This window comes from Balaenoptera musculus, chromosome 10 (genome assembly GCF_009873245.2).
Source record: "Balaenoptera musculus isolate JJ_BM4_2016_0621 chromosome 10, mBalMus1.pri.v3, whole genome shotgun sequence".
Classification (NCBI taxonomy): Eukaryota; Metazoa; Chordata; class Mammalia; order Artiodactyla; family Balaenopteridae; genus Balaenoptera; species Balaenoptera musculus.
Window position 1 is genome coordinate 5,269,608 of NC_045794.1, and position 19,069 is coordinate 5,288,676.

The 19,069-nt window shown below is 48.6% G+C and overlaps 1 protein-coding gene across 3 annotated transcripts in view; it reads left to right on the forward strand.

Moving 5' to 3' along the window:
- NTF3 (neurotrophin 3) overlaps positions 1 to 19,069 on the forward strand; it is a 66,390-nt gene that overhangs the window by 12,649 nt on the left and 34,672 nt on the right. The window contains exon 1 of one of the 3 annotated variants that reach the window (XM_036864732.1): positions 16,361 to 16,409. The exons of the other annotated variants lie outside the window; for them this stretch is intronic. Coding sequence (XP_036720627.1) covers positions 16,374 to 16,409 — 36 coding nt within the window. The 5' untranslated portion in view covers positions 16,361 to 16,373. Of the gene's footprint in view, positions 1 to 16,360; positions 16,410 to 19,069 lie in introns of those variants that run through there. 3 annotated transcript variants of the gene reach the window in all.

The following is a 19,069-nucleotide window of genomic DNA, read 5'->3' on the forward strand; positions in this document are numbered from 1 at the left end:
TGCTGAGAGATCAGTTGGCCGTGGGAGGATCTCCCAACCTGTTTATATTTTCTATACATTTCCATCCAAACTTGATTTCATTCCGGATCAAAAATGAAAGTGGCTTTTGGAGTTGTACCCCAGAAAATTTGAAACTGTGATGGTGACTTTCTCCAGAGGGGGCTGCTTGCTCACAGACCTTTTCATAGGCTCCAAGTGGGATGTGGACAGATGGTGAGTTTTCTGGGGCATCTGGCGGGTCCCAGATTCTGGACATCAGATCCATCTATTGATGATTCCTATGGATTAATGTGTGTTTGTGTTTGTGTGTGTGTGTGTGTGTGTGTGTGTATTTCAAAGTCTCCTGAAAATTACCAAATTCCACAGAACCTCTTTTGTTTGTAGTGGATCCCTATAGAGAGTCACTTGCAAGGTCACGTAGGTTAGCACAGATAAGAAGAGTGTGTGTGACAGTGACCTAGACAGACACCTGGCATGCCCTCCAGCGACTTGGCCTGGTAGAATGCAGGAATCCCCCTTGGTGGAGGCAAGGGAACCAAAGAGAACGTTCTGTGTCATCTCGAAGGTCTCTGCTCAACAAAGACCTCACTGTGGAACCCCCCTCTGCACTGTCCCTGCCCCTCTGTGGCTTTGCCGTGGCATCCGTCCCATTCAGTGAGGTCCCCATAAACCCATCACAAGTTGAAAATATTGTTGGTCGAAAATGCATTGAATACACCTCATCTACCAAACATCACAGCTTAGCCCCGCCTACCTGAAATGTGCTCAGAACACTTCCATCAGCCTGCAGGTGAGCAAAATTATCTCACACAAAGCCTGTTTTATAATAAAGTGTTGAATATCTCATGTAATGTATTGAATACTGTACTGCAAGTGAAAAACAGAATGGCCATCTGGGCACAGAATGGCTGAAAGTGTATCGTGATTGCGGGGCGGCATCACGAGAGAGGATCTACGCATATAGCCAGGCCAGGGAAAAAGATCAAAATTCAAGATCCGCCAAGTACAGTTTCTACTGAACTCGTATCACTTTCACATTATCGTAAAGTCCAGAATGTCTAACTGTCGTAAGGCGGGGGCTGTCGGCCCTTGCTTTGACTGATGCTCAGCTCATTTGATCTGAATCTCCTGCTCCTACTCATCCGACATCTGCCTGGGAAAGTGGAGACCAGGAGGGCAGATCACAGTTGCTCAGCGGATTCCTAAGTGCAGCTCAACTCCATCTACTGAAGGCGGTGATGAGGGTGAGGGCAGGGAGCAGGGCAGAGAGAGAGGGACAGAGACCAGTATTCCTAGGGCCTGAATGCTGTGCAGGTGCCTTTTTATTTTTTATTTTTTTATTTTATTTTGGCCACACCGTGTGGCATGTGGGATCTTAGTTCCCCGACCAGGGATCGAACCCTCACCCCCTGCAGTGGAAGTGCGGAGTCCTAACCACTGGACTGCCAGGGAAGTCCCTGTGCAGGTACCTTTGTACAGGTCATCTCATCAATTCCCCCCAACTGCCCCCCAGAGACAGCTCCATCCCAGGCTGGAGGGCATGGCATCCGCAGTGCTTTCGGAGTTGTTTGTGGTCTATGCATGATCAGATCTCCTGCCCTGGTTCTCCCTGGGAATTTGCGTACCAGTGAGAGGCCCTACTCTTGGGGCAGTTAGGAAGCAGGGCTGCCATTGATGTCCAGCACCGATGGCTCAGTGGGAAAGTCAGCACCTTTCTTCCCTCTCGGGTCCGGGGAATCCACCCAAGCGCCAGGCTTAGGACGAACAGGACTCCCAAGAGGCCCACCCTGAGGACCAGCTTTAACCAATGGGCCTCCTTGGCAGAAGGCAGCTATTTTCTTGCTGTTTTCCTGTTAGGAAGCCAGGACTTGCAGGAGGGCAGAGGAGTGGAGTGTCAGAGAAGGAAGCTGAAAATCAAGGTCTGAAAAAACTAGTGAGGTCTGAAACAGTTGCCTTGCCAACCACATGTTCCCAAATCGTAAAGTGGACCATGTGGAATGATCGCAGTCCCTGGGTTTCTCGTTACGAGAAGTTATCCCTGTGGATGCTGGCAGTCGTGCTGGGGCTGGACGTCCAGTGCCCATGGCTAAGTGCGTGTGTCTCTAAGCCTTTGGATTTGGGATTCTCCGGACTGCTGAGTGGCCTGAGTGCAGTTGGAAGCTATGATGGAGCGAGCCGTGCCGACCGGATGTAGGGCCCGGGATGGTGGTTCCCCGGGGACGGGCAGGGGAGGCTGGATGGTGGTGTGGGCAGGTGGGGGGGGGTCTCGTTCTGCACGAGTCACTGCTGGGGGATTGCCCATCGGAGACAGAGACAAGCCCTGCAAAAAGCAGTGGAAGCAGAAACCCACAGGGCTCTCTGTTCATATCCTGCAGGTGGAACTGCAGTCATTCCTGGGAACAGGTAGGCCCCACCCCCCACCCCCCGACCCTGCATCACACAGCCGTCACCCTCGGCCATGGCTTTCTGCTTTTAACTCAAGGGACGGTAGTATTTCAAGGAGCGGGGCAAGAGATGAGCTGAAGCATTTATATCTGGGTTCTTTTTTAAAGTTTTTATTGAAATACAGTTGATTTACCGTGTTGTGTTAGTTTCAGGTGTACAGCAAAGTGATTCAGTTATACATATATAAATATGTGTATATATATATATATATATTCAATTTCAGATTCTTTTCCCTTATAGGTTATTACAAAATATTGAGTATAGTTCCCTGTGCTGTTCAGTAGGTCCTTGTTGTTTATCTATTTTATATATAATAGTGTGTATATTTTAATCCCAAACTCCTAATTTATCCCTCCTCCCCCTTCTCCTTTGGTAACCGTAAGTTTCTTTTCTGTGTTAGGGTTGAAACTGGTATATTCTGATGCTAATAGCACATTGTCCTTTTTGGTAGGCGGCTCTCCTCCAAGTCAGTCTGGGAAAATGTTCCTTAAAAGATGTGCTACAGCACTGAGAGTCAGGGAGAGAGCCTTCAGGGGGCACCGTGGGAAGAAATGTTACAGCTGTGGCTTGGAAGCATCAATGTATTCCTTTACCTGTTTCTGATGACGTCATCTGGGGTGTAAGCTCACGTGAGGGGCGGATGGGACCACATGTTGGGAGCGGACAGGCATGAGGCATTGAAGATGTGGTACAGGAAACTTGAGGTTATGTTGATGTGGGTTCCTCATCCCTTCTGCAAGGCCATCCCCCGAGTTTGCCTCCAGCTGCTTGCTCTCTCGTTATCCTCTGTCTGCACCATTATATCTGCATCTGCGAAACGGAACTTCCCTCCCAGCAGCATCGTGGACCTGGTTGCAGAGCTCATAGATGACCTCCCCTGCCTTATTGTTTACTATCTCATCATTATGCAAATACCCTTGAAACACCCCTATTCTTGTTGTGTGGATGCATCGCCTTACATCTTTGAGACTATGAAATATTCAAGGTCCTTTTCTCTTCACTCTTTTCACTGCCTCCTGGGGGTTGAGTTGTTCCAGTAGTAGAGTTTGCTGTTTCTTTCCATGGTGCTGGTTTTCCTCGGAGGGTGGTTGGTTATTCTTATTGCCGGGTTATCGTCTGTGGCAGATTCTTCTACATTCCTTGCACGTGGATTCAGTGCTTGGCTTCAGCGTCTTAAATTATCTGTGGCTTTTTGAACGTGTACCTTCTTTTAGGGATTCCTTACAGCTCCTAGCCAATGAAAGCCTCCCTTCCTGTTTTCCAGCCTAGGCAATGTATAACTAACTGCCTAGGCTGGAAAACAGGAAAGGAGTTTTACTGTGTTTTCTGTTGTATGTATGGACTTGATAGAGGAGGAGGAGGAGGAGGATTGAAGTGGGTACTCAGTCTGCCATCCTGAAATGGGAATCCCTTCAAAGTTCTTAAGAATCCAAGTGGAACATTTAAGCCTCGGTGGAGATAATGGTAATATAACTCAGACCACTTCGCACAGTGCCTGCCCCATAGCAAGGGCTTATTGTAGATAGAACTGTTCTGTTAGCTGCATATTATTGTAATTAAAATAGAGCCTCAGCCTGGTTTTAAATCCCATCTCCGCTTCATCTTAGCTGTGAGATCTTGACAGTATTGCTAAGATTCAGTCAGTTCCCTTAAGGGTAAAAAGATATTACATTGTTTGGAAAGACTAAATAGGTTACAGCATGTAGACTCAGAGAGTCTGGAACGTGGTCAAGGTTCAATACCTGTTAGCTGATACTATCATGATATTATTAATTAACCCAAAAGGGGAAATAACCAGATATTGTGCCATCTTAGGGAATCCAAGGGCAGGAACTGTAGCCACGCTTCATAAGAGACTAACCTAGGAGCCTGGAGGCACTTCTCTGTCTACAGGGCCACATGGCCCTGTTCTCTCTGCCTCTGGACCCTGCTTCCCCACTTCTCATTCTAGGCCTACCAACTGACTCTCCCAGGGCTCCCGTTTCAAATTCCTTAGGGTGAGATCTGATTGGCCCAACTGGAGTCAGAGGTTCATGCTAGTTCATTAGCTGGGGACCATTGAGTATGGTCATGTCACGCAGCACGTAACTTCAGAGTACTACCCTTTCAACAAGGCTGCAGCTCTTCTCAGAGCACAGGCCTGTGGCCTGAGCATTCACCCCCAAATTATCGAGCTTCTGTGAGTGTGTGTGTGGCGGGGTGGTAGAGAAGCAGTGATCAAAGGGCAGACTCATGAGTGACAAATAAGCAGGCCTCACGGAGCATCACCTTAGGAAGAAGAGGACAGGTTTACGTGTCCCCGCGAGACTCTGTGTCTTGCTGAGTTTAGGGCATGTTCGGGACCATCCCTGGTCTTTGTCTTTGGGTAACAATCCAGTGAGGGTCTTCACCAGAGTAGACGGGCATGAGATGAATTCTGTACGCAGTTTGGGGAAGCATGATGAGGTCTGGTTGGGGTACTCTCACCTTCCCCACATGCCCTGTGTAGCTCAGGGAGCCCGAAGCATGCCTGCCATGGAAAGGCCACCATCCCTGGCTCAGCTCCTTTTCCCAAGTGCAGATCTGAGGCTCTTCTCTAAGAAAGCACCCCCCAAGCTGTGCCTCTTACATTCAGAAAGTGAGATCCTCACGGTACACATGCAGGTCCTGGTTTGTGTGAGCTTTTTCCCTTTAATTCTCTGCCTTTTCCAAGCTGAACCCAAGTTTAAACAATGAAGGCCTTAGGAATATCTAAAATGGTGAAGATTCAGATCCTTAAATCCTAGGCAGATAGAGAACAAGTTTCTGATCCAAGAGGAGGGTTCTTACTGTGATGATTTTTAAAGATTTGTTCAGGATTTATTGGCTTGTTTGTTTGCATGTGGGGTCATGACACTGGGTATTATACTGTGCTTGGTGCTTTAGTGCACAATCCCATCCCCTTAGCCACTCGGCAAGATAGACGTAATTTCCCCCATTTCACAGATGAGGAAACTGAGGCTCAGAGAAGTTGAGCCGCTTGCCCAACAGAGCCTTGATCAGCAGCCAGAGCTCTCTGACTCCACAACTCACATGTTGCCCACAGACACCACCTTTCCTCATCTGCCCAGGTGCCATTTATCTTTCCTTTAAACCACACACCTTTCTGTCAGAAACACACAATCTCATTGGTGAAATTCTTCTCTTCTTGTCATCTTTCATCTAATTGTTAGACTCATTTTTGAGTTTAAGTTTTTAACCCCTTTTTCTGAAACACCCCTGGTTTTTAAAAATATTTTCTTTATTATCACACCAAGTAAAAGTTGGGAGTTCCAAAACAACACAAAAAACTGGTTTTCCTCTCACTCCTCTCTTTGTTTCCTACGTTATCTGGGATTTTTGTGGATGAGCAATTTTGTTGCCCATGGAAATAAAGAGTGAATGCATCCACACTACCTAACACATGTATGTTTGAATAAATAAGGTCCATGGGAGACTCTCCATCCCCCGTCAAGTACAGTCCGAGCTCCTGGGACATGATGCACTTGGCCCCATGACCCACTCTGCCTGCCTCACGTGATAGGCCTGAGTGTTCTGCCTCCATGGGAGTTTCTCACAGCCAGACTTCTGTTCCCATTACAGTAAGTCCCCTACATACGAACCTTCAAGTTGCGAACTTTCAAATATTCGAACATGCATTCCATCCATGTAAGGCGTGAGTGAAACTGCAGCTTGCCCTCCGTCTCCTATTGCTGATGATCCTTCAGCTCTACCATCTCCCACCTCCTCTCCCTCCTCCATCAGTAACTCTTCTTGCCTGTTCACTCAACGCCAGCCCCTGTATGCCAGCTCTTGTACTGTACTACTGTACTTTTCAAGGTACTGTACGGTAAGATTAAAAATGCTTTCTTTATTTTTTGTGTTTGTTTTTTATGTATCATTTGTGTGAAAAGTATTATAAACCTATTACAGTACAGTACTAAATAGCCGATTGTGTTAGTTGGGTACCTAGGCTAACCTTGTTGGACTTACGAACAAATTAGACTCATGAACAAACTCTCAGAATGGAAGTTATTCGTATGTAGGGAACTTACTGCATTCCCAAACCTCCTGACACTGTTTGTCTGGCTGACCATTACAAGTGCTCATGCAGAAAGCCGTCCCTGAGGCCAGAAACATATCTCTTGTATATCATTTACTACATTATAGATGCTCAGATGTCTGTCCATTTTTTGCAGGTAAGGGCCCTATTCTAACTGTATCCACCAGGAGCTAATACAGTGCGTAAGAAATGTTGGTTACACTGAACTGAACTCCAGCGGCATGAGGGGGTCCCAGAATTTGGCAAGACTTTTCCAGCACTGATGGATCTGTCTTGGTTGAGTGTATCTTTAAAAGCTGCCTTTTTTTTTTTCCATGGGAAATTTCAGCTGGGTAACTTGAAAAAGCAGCTGCTTCATTCCTGGCCAGAGCTATAAAGTATTGGCTCTGCTGGCACGTGATTCTTACATCAGTGTCCAAAAAGAGTGTTCTATCCAGAAATATTAGTTAGCTCCTGCTATGTGCTGGGACACTGTTGTTGGTGCAGGAGACTGAGCACGGAACGAGAAAGGTCAACCCTCTGCTATCAAGGAGCTTAGATTCCACTGGAAACAGTCTTCAATGCAGAAGCAAACAAGTGGATGGATGGATGGATAGATAGATAGATAGATAGATAGATAGATAGATAGATAGATAGGCAAATGAAATTTTCCTATGGGGATTAGTGCCAGGATGGTTAATAAAATCAAGTGATGTGATAGACAGTGGGAGAGGGTATTTTTTTTTTACACCTTTTTATTTTATATTGGAGCATAGCTGATCAACAATGTTGCATTCGTTTCAGGGTACAGCAAAATGACTCAGTCATACATGTACATGTATCTATTCTTTTTCAGATTCTTTTGGGAGAAGGTATTTTAGATCGTTATGTTCATGACACAGCAGAAGGCTTGTGTGGCTGGGACAGAGAGTGAGAGAGGCCGGCTAGAGCGTGTAAGGCCTTGTAGACCACTTATAGAATTCATTCCTGTGATGAGTTGAAAAGCATCACAAGTTATCTTCTTTGGTGTCAAGTGCAAACAAATCCCTGAGCCCCTCTGAGGGGCACAAAAAATAAACCACTGGTTTGTGAAGCCCCAGGATAATCCATCTGATTAAAGCCTTGCATCCCATTACTTAAAACATTCTTGCACGTGCATTGGCTGGCACGTGCACGTACAAATTCACACATCTATCTCTTCGTGCCCTTTTCTAGCCTCTGATGACTTCTTCCCTCTCCAGGAGGCTGGAGTCCAAGGCTTCTAAAGCATGACGTCTGGAAAGCTTTTCCTTCTGCCTAACCAAGATGTCATCTCTTTCCTTCTTCTCCTGGGGAATCATTGGCCATTGGATAGTGGTTAGGTCATGGATTAGAAGCACCCTTGATTTCTGGGGGTTCATCCCTAACGCCTGGGTGGGAGGCTGCATTGTGGTGTGTCATCTGGCTCCACCTGGCTTTTGGAGAACCCCACTTGAGTCTTTAATGATCTCATGACTCCCAAATGGCCCTGGGAATGTGTGGGCTTAGAGGAGCAACCAACCTCCTTTCGTCCTGGCCTCTGCAAGAACAGTTTGCTATGTAACATCCTTACGAGACACAGGAGCGGGTGAAACTCCCCGGATCTTGTGTCTTTCGTTAAACTCTATCCTGAAGTAGGAGAAACCAAAGAACAGATATTACCTTTATCAAAAGAAGGTCAGGGATTCCTCTGACTTCTTATGAGGTTGGGTACACCCGAAGGCGAGGAAAATTTTGCTCTTTGTTTTAGCCATTAGGAAACCCAATACCACAATGTTGTTGGTTTAAATTTCCATCATCACATGGGGTTGAATCCCCTTTGCTTCTGCAATTTCTGAATGGTTGCAATCATTTCTTATGATACTCTTGTGTCGTCACTCAGAGTAGAAGAGTAGATTTGACTCTTAATCTCAAAAGAATGGCGATCGTTAATATTTATTGAACTGGGAACCACGCTCAGTACTTTATACGTGATCTCAGGAAATCTCCCAACTACTTGAGGAAATAGCTGCTTTATTTCCATTCCATTTTGCAGACAAGGCAACTGAGGCTCGGACAGGTTTTTCTACATTGCTCCTAAGATCATCTGAGAAACTGTGTATTTCACTTGTTTTTCTAATGTATTTTCTTATTCTCCCTAGTATTAACAAATCCCATGGAGTGTAGGACTTTTTTGTATCCTTGCTGCACTGCTGTATCTCTAGCACCTGAGAGGCTCTGTGGGACATGACACTTGCTCTGTTAGTATCTGTGGAATGACCACATAAGTTGCCCAAGGTTAAATGGCTAGGAAGTGGTGGCCGAGCTTGGAATCACTCTTTTCTGATTCCGGAGTCTGTGTTCCTAACCACTACTTCACACTGCCTTCTTGTTTATTTATAAACAATTCCCCTTCTCCCACTCTACCCCTCTTTTCAGTGCTTTTCACCCTTCTTGCTGGAATTGAACAGCACAGTTTTCATTTACGAGATGCAGTAAGTGGCAGTCCCCCTCTGCCTGGTGTCCTCATCCCCCTCTGCCTCTAAACATGGTCCTTGCTTCATCCTCTCTTAAATCACCAGGCTTAGTTCACATATCTGGTCATTTTATCTAATCAGAAATGCAAACCATTCGCCTCCTTAATTCAAGAGTTTGGGCTTTTCCTAGGTTAAGATCAGGGCCAAAGAAGTACCACATTGCTGGTTGGGGTTACTCAAAGTCTGCTCTTTCCTGCGTCTGGTCAGTGGGAAACAGAAAAGATGACAACTGAAGCTTTGGGGGTCCTTTCAGAAGTAGTTATAACATACGACATTGTTGTGCAATTATGAAATAAATGGCTGTTCTAAAATATGTCCATTTTAGAGAATTAGGAAACTATTAGAATAGAGGAAGAGAGTTACCAGAAATCCCATCCACATTTTAGGGTATATCCCCTGAAGTTCTTTTCCTGTGTGTGTTTGAGTGTGTTTGAGTGTGTACATGTGTATGTGACTCTGTGTGTGTGTTTCTTTTTTTAAATAAGGGGGCTCATCATACTTGGTGAACAGTTTTTAACTGGAATTTTCCACTTAATGTTGCTTTGTATGTTTTCCTCCGTGTCTTTAAGTTCACCTGTATAAAATCATTTTCACTGCATAATATTCCATCATGTGCCACCCTTTAACCGTTTCATGACTGTGGCACGTTTGCCTTTTGGCCACTGTTTTTATACTACAGTTAGGCATCCTTTTACATAAATGTTTATGCACAGGTGTGGTTACTTTCTTAGAGGAGATTTCTAGAAGGTACGTTTCAGCGAAGTGCATGTGTCACGTGGTGCAGTGAGTGGGAAAGCGCTTGAGTGTGGGAACCAGGCCAGCTTGGCTTTGAATCCCAACTCCCTCACTTACTAGTGGGGTGACCTTGAGTAAGTCATCTATCATCCTCAGATTCCTGTGGAATGGGAATAAAAATCTAACTCATCAAATTGTACAGGATGAAATGATCATATCATGCAGAATGCTTTAAACAGTGCATGGCACGTGGGAAACCTTTAATAAAAGGCAGCTTTAAGGAAATAAATTTTAAGCTGGGTAAATCGACAACAGATTATTATGATTCCTATCTATATTCATATTGTTTTGCCGTCTAAAGTGTCGCAAGCTTGTCAGCACTCTGGCACGTGTGGACTTACTGGCCAGACGTTTCCTCCGGTCCCAGGACAGCTCTCTCCCTCCTTTCCTGTCCTTCTATCCTTCCCTCTCCCCTTCCCTGAGACACTGTTGTTTTACAGAGTGTGGCTTTTCTCAGGCTCCCCGATCTGCCCACGTGTGTTTGCTTTGCTCTCCCATCCCATTTGGGCTTTCCCTCCTTGTCAGTTTATTTATTCCATTTAGGAGGAATTGGAGCCCGGCCTCAGCTTTCCCATTGGCTTTACCTGTGTGCTGCATTGTCACACTGTTCTCTCCGTGACTTAGAAATCTCTTTGATCCTTGTTGAGCAGGTATTTGTTCTCCTAACAAATGTTTGGGGTGGTTGGAGGATTTTCTTCTCCTGTTGGCCTAGCCTCCTGCCCCTTCAAGCTGCCCTTGTTTGTTTGGGATCTTTACCCGGCTGACCACAGACCAGGGACATCTGTCCAGAAGGTCTCCCTTGCCCGGCAACACTGAGAGTGGCATGACAACTGAGACTTTCTGGGGAACCTACTTAGCAGGAGGAGGGGGGGCTGCTGGGGACCCTGCAGGGTCCAGTTTGAGTTCCTAGACACCGTCCGGGAGCACTTCCAATCCACAAGATACATGACTCATCTCATCCTCTGTGGCTTGTTAACAAAACTCAACCTTCCGTCACCTGCTGTGGACACAGAGAGAAGCTTCGGGTATGGCAGGCAGCCCAGGAAGACCACGAGGGTGGGGAAGCATGTGAGTTTCCTGGGGCTTCCATAACACCCTGGGTGGGTAAAAACACGGGGAATTTATTGTCTCACAGTTCAGGAGGCCAGAAGTCCAAGATCAAGGTGTTGGCAGGGCCATACTCCATCAGAAGGCTCTAGGAAAGAAGCTGTGTCATGCTTTTCTCCCAGCTTCTGGCAGCTTGAGGTTCTCCTTGGCTTGTAGACAAATCACTGGAACCCGCCACCTCACCCGCCTCCCTCCCTGAGTGTTTTCACATCGTCTTCTGAGTGCCTGTCTTGGCCCAGGTTTCCTCTTTTCATAAGGTCACCAGCCGTACTGGATTGGGACTCACCCTAATGACCTCATTTTAACTTGATTATCTCTGTAAAGACTCTATTTCCAAGTAAGGTCACATTCTGAGGTCCTTGGCAGGGCGGGGGTGGTTAGGACATCAACATGTCTTGTTTTGGGAGACACAGTGCAACCCAGGGCAGGAAGGCAAGACACTGGGGGTCTGTAACCCCTCCGTGCACCCACCCTGGGCAGTGCAGGCTGTGTGCAAATATGCAGTCAGCTCTTTTCAGGATTAAGATGAACGGGGCCAAGGCTTTGAGTGGGGTCTCTGTAGCAGCAGTGATGGCCAAGGAGGACGATGTCTTGCCTTCCTTGTCTCAACCCAGACGTTTGTATATCCCACGTGACCCCTGCCTCCGTCTCCCAACACACTGGGAATTTCTGGGGTCCCGGGATCCGGAGAGAAAGCAGCGCAGCCGGAGGCCAGCTGGTCAGGAGTGGAGGAAAGGGATGGCGTCTGGGAGGGCAGAGTGGAAGGGGTGGTGAGATCAGGAAGGGATGTGATGGAGCACCAGGGTGGTGGGGGAGGCTACAGGCGCTTCCTCCACAGCCGCGAGTCATGCCCCAGCTCTGCCCCTAGGCTGTGTGCCCGTGACCTGGGCATGTAGCTTCTCTGGACCTCAGCACCTCCACGGATGAGGCTGGGAGGCCGATGGCGGCTCTCTAGACCACTTTTCCCGCCAGAACAGAATTAGCTAGAGCCTGATGTGTGGAGCAGATGGGAGCTCCAGGGCCGGGCCCCTGCAGGGAGCGCAGCCCCCCTTCCTGTGGAAACATCTTCCGCGTGGGACTCCCGGCCCAGGGTCACCCGGCACACATCTGGCTCCTGCACCCCGCTCCACCCACCACCCACCCCCCCCGTCCGACTCCCGTCTCTTCCCACATGGAAGCCGGCTACTTCTTTTCATGATTCCCATTACTCTTGGGCTGCACACATCTGCCTTCCATCGTTGTCGGCCCTGGGAGGCTATTACAGACTTCTGGAACACGGCCCATGCCTACCTGGGCTGGATCCCGTGAGTGAGCCGGGAGCAGGGAGGAAGGTGCCTGCAGCTGGGGCAGGGGGCCGAAGGCCTGGGCCCTGACTCTACAAGTACTGTCCTAACAGATTAAATGAACCTTTGGGTCCTGATCGCCCGTGATCGCCTCAATACCGAACACACACACACCCTCCCCTGTATTCAGAGGAGCCCGAGCCCTGCTCATGCCCTCCGGTTTAGTCTGCCTGCACCCCGGGCAATGGAGGCCCAGGTCTGCATCCTGTTTAACTGGATGATGGGGAAGGGGAGTGTGGGTGTGGCTCGGAGAGGTGAAGTCTTGCCCAGAGCATGCAGCAGCTCAGCTGGGAACACGCTGCTGACTCAAAGATGCTGATGGGCAGGAGGTGGTCTCTGTCATCCTTCTACTGAAGTCCTTTCCGTGATTGACAGAGAGGGTGAAGGCTACCCCGGGAGGAGGTTCAGGCATAAAGGTCAATGGTAAGAATCACACGGTCCACAAAGTCTAAGCAAGCAGACCATCTGTGGCAAGCTGGGGGTCATAGTGGCCCACTGGATAAGGCTCAGTGCTGCAGGGTCCAGTGGAGAAAAAGAGGGTGGCACAGGGCAGGCAAGCTGTTTGCTTATCGATGACGTCGTCCTTCAAGTATCCTGGGAATTCTGCAGTCAGTGGGTAGTCTCAGGTGTTCAGGGAATGCTGTGTTTTTCTCAGCAGGGATACTGTGATCACTTGCAGAGGATGGTTCTCTCGGGGGTTCGGGATGCCCTGCAGGCATTAACTTCTAGTAGCCTCTTCCCCCATCAATCACCATGAAAACCAGGAAAGCCTCCCCCCATTTCCAAATGCCCTTTAGGAGGGGCAGTACCAGCCCTTTCTGAGAATCACATAGACCCACATTGATTAAACGAGTCGAGAAGGAACGAATGATATCCCCCTTTTGTGATTTTGCAGCAAACTCCAGCTTCCTCTGCCCCAGGTGGAGCCTCGCCAACATTATTGAATCTGTCTCCCTGCTGCTGGGGCCAACTGCACCCCACCGCCCCAGGCAGGGCTGTGCATGCTCTGCAGAGAGCTCGCTCTCTGGGCAGAGGTGGCCCTACTTCTGCCTCGGTCCAGCTGGGAACTCTGGGGACCCACCTCCACCTCCACCCCTCCCTCTTGGAACGGTGATTCAGGGTTGGAGCCCCAGCATTATTCTGCTAAGTGTCTGGCTATTGGAAGAGAGGTTTGTGTGAGATTCCCTCTCAGCAGCTCGGCACAGATGGATTGGTGAGGACCAGATTCGGTTTCTGATACTCACCAGGCTTTTTACCAGGCTTCCTGGAACAGACAGGGAAACAGAGTGAGTTCCTTTAGGTCAAGTGATTTGGACCCAAGTTCCCCAGAGTCCCCGAATGACCCTGTTAGTGGCCCAGTGTGCCGAGCACCCCGCAGCTGCTAGTCGGAGAGATGGGTGCTGCGAGAAGAGGGCACTGAGCTGCCGTCCAGCCCTGCCACCCACCCATGGGGCGCGGCACTGCCTCTGCCTGGGTTTGCTCACCTGCAGAATGGGGAAGATGGTCGTCTTGCTACTTTGGCTACACAGGCATGGAATGGGAGCAAAGAGGAAATATTTATGAAGCGTTTTGAACTCCAGAGAGAACAGGCAGTGCACACATCCATGGCATATTAGGATTTGACGCAGGCACGGTCAGAAGGTGGAAATGAACCTAATCCAGTCGTGAGTGTCATTGCCAGGAAGAGCCAGGGGTCTGCGCACCCGGTGCCCCTCTCGCCACCCTGGGAGGCCTCCCTGCCCGCTCCTGCCTTGACTCTCTGTCCTCTTCACGACCAAACTTCTCTCACAGAGGCGCCATCTCCGTGATGCTCAGACGCCCCGCGACCTCGGTCCCACCACCCACATGCCCCAGAGCCTCCTCGGCCCACGGCCTCGTCTCTAAAGCCGGAGAGGCTGGCCTCCTACTGCTGGGCCTCCGAGCACCTTTCCATGTGGTCATCTTCTTGAAATTCTCTCTTCCCTGGATCTCCCACACGGTCCTGCTTTCCACCCTGCCTCTGGCAGTCTCTTCCCACTTTTCTTAGCTGACTTTTTCTCCTCTGCCTTGGGCTCTGCTCTCTGCATGCTCTCCATAGGCATTGGTCTCTCTCAAGCATTCCAGTGGTCTCTCACATCTGCCTGGGGCTGACTCCCAAACATACAGGGGTTTTCTTGGAAGCTACAGACCCATATACCCTGCTGCCTGGTAGATACGCCACCCAGACGTCTTGCGGGTACCGAAAGCTCGGTGTGTCCCAAACTCCACATGGGGTCCCTCTGTGCTACAAACCGCTCTACCTCCAGGGAACGTTATCCGTTGTTTCCCAGCTTAGTCAGTGAAACCACCTGCTGCTGCGTTTGGTCGAGTCAGAGCCTGGGTACCCTCCTCAGCTCGTCTCACTGCTGATCCCCACGATCAGGTGGGCTCCACATCATCCGAATTCTAACCTCAGAGATGGCCCTTGAGTTCATCTAGGTCCCCTCATCTCCACTGCCACAACCCCGATCAAAACCGTCTTCATCTCTTGCCATTCCCCACACTTTGCAAAGCTAACTGGGTCATTTTTTCCTCTTGAAATCTTACCATGGCTCCCCTTGACATGACCTCCATCCTCTTTATACTTCCTTTTCTCCCTCTTCAGTCCTCTCCCCTCCTCCCTTCCCCTCTCTCCTTCAGCCTTACTGGGTTTTGTAGTGGTTTCTGAGGATACACCATGTGCCGTCTTGCCTCTGAGCCTCAGGACTTAGGTATTGGTTCCTACCGCCTGGAACAATCCCTCTGCCCACCATGCCTCTTGCCTACTCTTGTCACCCTTCCGGTGTCAGCTTCAGCACCACTTCCTCTGGGAGGGTGTCCCCAATCCCCTGTCTTTCACAAGGGCTCCCTGCCACATGCTCCCAAAGCACCCTCGACTTTTCCTAACACCCCATGTTTCCTATTCTAACAACTCTTGGTTCCACACCATTCTTCCTAGACTATAGACTCCTTGAGGGCAGGAACTCTTCATAACATCATTTCCATCCACATCCACATTGAACACAGGGCTTGGCTTCAAATAAACAGTCAGTACACAGTTGTCGAATGAAAGGGTGAACAAACAAAAGCGTTGCCCGGCAGAAACCTGGGATGGGATCAGAGATCAGGCCTGGGATTAAGAAACCAACTTCCTCAGGGTGGCATTAGGCATTCCCAGCACAGGTGACTAACCCCATTCACTTTGGCAACAGTCCCTCCATGCCACACAGCCAAGTAAAGTGTCGAATGAGGTTTAATCTCTGCCCACGAGGAGCTTATTCCTTTTTTTGAAAACCTCTGAAAACAAGCTCTGAAATGATTTTGGCGGTAGACGGACTGGTTCCTTCTTTCTCTGTGACCAGTGATGGAGGAAAAGGGAGTGTGCAGCACACACACACACACAGACACACACAGACAGCGTGCCCACACACGTGGACGTGCCCAAACCCTTCCTCTCCTTGATGAGACAGTACTCACTCTTCTGTCTGGGCTCTTGGCGTGCCAGGGAACATCCCATCAGCCCGAGAGCTGGGGAAGCAGCTGTGACCATGACAGTGAGGCTGTAGCTCAGGTTTGCTGGCTCCCTTTATGCCCCCCACTTCTCATTTGCTGAGCGCTGCTGTTACACTGTCCTTCCCCCCAAAGTTAGCACCTGATTTGGCTCCCCCCAAACTGGCTTTCTGTGCTTAGAATTCATCTTCGCTTCCTCTTCTGGATTCTCAGATGGGATGAAGTCAGAGGATGGAGACTGGCCACACCCTTCCTCCTTGACCCCCATAAAATTTCTTGGAGGCTCTCCAGAGGCAGCCAGTTCCTGCTGGTGAAGGAGCATCTGACAAGAGGCCTTGGGAAGCCCCCAGGCCCTGTTAAGGATGCGTCTGTCCTTCATTCTCAAAGACATTGCTGTTATCCCCCTGCTTGAGTGACACATGGGCACTGGCTCTTGCCTTTACACACTCCAGCAAGTGGCTATTTCCTGGACCTCTTAGAAGTGATTCCATCCTCTTTGGAGCTGTTTTCGTATTTCAGTTATCTTCAGGGAGGAGCATATGTCTGGGATCTTTGCCTGGCTGTGAAATTTCATTTCCATTTCTTTACACCTGCAGTTGCAGCATGAGAAGACAGAGCCCAGCTGATGTCCCAGACAAGGTGCTTTTTTTTTTTTTTTTTTTTAATCAAGGTTCTTTGGCTGTTGTTTCCCAGAAGGGGCTGTGGTCTGAGAGCTGATTTCATCAGCGGGGCTCTTGTGGGGCCACCTTTTTTCTCTTTGGGGTCTTGGCCTCTAATTCTTCTTCCTTCCCAGGCATGAGCTCTTGGTTTCCGTCTTTAAGGCTGATGTTGAAAAGATATTTGATTCGCTGTTCCAGATGCTCATTTCAAGTTGCAATTTGTCCTGAGGGGCCAGCTTATCCTCTGGCTTTTTCCCTCTTCCTAATCCCACCTGTCAATTCCCCTTTGGGACCCCCTGAAAACAGAACTGGTCTCCGTTTTGTTCTTTTGTCACCACAAGGCCAATGATCCAAGGGATTTCTCCATCTTTATGTGTTCCTTTCTACCTCCCGGTGGGCCAGTGCCTGACAGATAACAGATGCACATTTAGCGATCATTCCCTCCCACGATTCGGGCCACCTTCCCAGGGACGACAAAAGAGGGCAAGGTCGATTCCAGTGCCCCCGCCCCTGATTTAACCTCATTCCCTCTTTCTACAATAAACTGGATCAGAACCAACAGCCCTGTAGAAGTACATTTCTTTGCCTCAAAACCAGGCCCCAGAGAGCATTTGATTCCTTGGCAGAGAGGGGTAGGCTTAATTAATTTTTCTCTTTTTCCCTTTGAACCTCTTGGAATACACACACATACTCACATTCATGCACAATTGGGTGGGTGTAGAAGAATTTTAATGGCAGGTGGTGTTAGCAGTTCTTTTCCTCCTGATATGACCAGGGTTTTTCCATCTGGACTTTTTAGCAGGACCTAAGAATATTGACTTTCTAACCACTTGGATGTGGGTGGAGTGAGCAGAAGGGGAAGGGGGGTGGGGAAGTTTCAAGGGGGAAATATGCTTATATATAAATCACATGTGAAGGCCGTTTTGAAGTCATTATTGCTTCAGGATGTGTGAACCGTAATTATTTTTTAAGGTCTTGATTTGCCCAATGAGCTTTCCCAGGGTTGCTGCTCCAAGCATGACGTCTTTGCTGTCAGGGTGTCCGGCCTGGTCTGATAGGAGTTTAATCACTTTAAAGGGGGCCCAGGGTGGGATCTGGTTTCTCCCAGTTCTCGGCTGCGGTCAGTTCTGCCTGCAGCGTGATATCCACATGACTTTGACGATTAAGACAAAGGAGTTAAATTGAAGAAGAGGCGTTTTCCCCCTCTCTTTTCCTCCTGATTTTTTTTCAATGGTTGGCTGCACAAGACACTACATCCCTTCTAGGCTGTATGGGTGTTGGTTGTTAAACTTTCCCTCTGCCCTCATCAGCTCCCCGCTCAAAACAGGCCGTGCCGCTTTGCCTAAGCTCTGAAAGCCACTTCTCAGCTGCCCACATTCAGCCTTTTGACCCCCGAGGCTCGTCCTGCCTTCTCATCACCCCCCTCCCCTGTCGGCACACCCACTCTCCCAGCCTCCATTCCTCGTGTCCTGGCAGCTGCAGCCCTGCATCAGTAATGGTCATCCCAGGGAATAGTTGTCAAAGGTCATGTAAAACATCCCCCCCTCTGTGTTTTGAGAAAGTTTTCCATCCCCGAAGGGCCTTTCTGGATAATGAGGAAGGTCGAACTGGGGCAGCCTAAAGGAAGAAACCTGGAGAAGGGAAGTCTGTGTCCATAAGCCATGCTGATCCAAAACTTATTTTTTGGGCAAGTCACTTAAAGAGAAATGTGGAGAACTCAGAAGACCTGGGGGAAAAAAATTGAGAGAATGTTGAAAATGTTTGAGGCATATGTGCATGGGAACACTTTAAAGGCTGTGGTGGAGAATTAGATTTGTGGTAAAACTTTGTAACAGAGTAACCTGTTCTTTCACCGAAGTGTGCTTTAATGTGAGGGTGACAAATTCAGCACATGTACTACCATTCTACACTTTGTCCAGAGCAGACATCACTAATCAATCACAGCACTCCTTCCCACTGTCAGTTCTTTGCCCATAGCAGACATCACTAATCAATCATTACACTCATTCCCACTGAGCTTCGCAAGGCCTTTTAATCCTCAGCGCAGGTCTCCAGGGACCCATATATCAATCAGTTGGATTTGGAACTTAGACTGAAACCCATTTGGCACCTCTCATTTAATGGAAAGAACATTAGACTTAGAGTCAGAATACCTGAATTCTACTCTGCAACCTACTACTTGTTGGTAATTAATTATTAGTAATGATTATCTAATTTTAGTTTCTTCCTCTCTAGTAAGAAAACAATGGTTATCACAGAGGTCTGAGATAAGGGTTAATTAAGGTAACATGTAACTTACAAGATAATGTATGTGGTTGTGTCTAGGACAGAGCCTGGCACATTGTAACAGCTCAGCAAGAGATGACCAAATATGAGTTTGCAGTGGGACATGCCCCCTCTCCCATGTGGAGGACAATAGATAGTACTTCTCCCACCCTTGCTGCTACTTTGAATGACCTCGGTGAAGGCAGATGGGGAACAGCTGGGGCTCTGTCTGCCTCCTTTAACTTCACATCGTTAAGACTCTTATTAAATCTCTCTTTCGAGAACTAATGTAATGGTCCCTTGATACCCTGGGAGGACAGAGTTCACACCCGGTGTCAGGACCTGCCACGCTGCATGTGTAGCTGTGTGCCGACG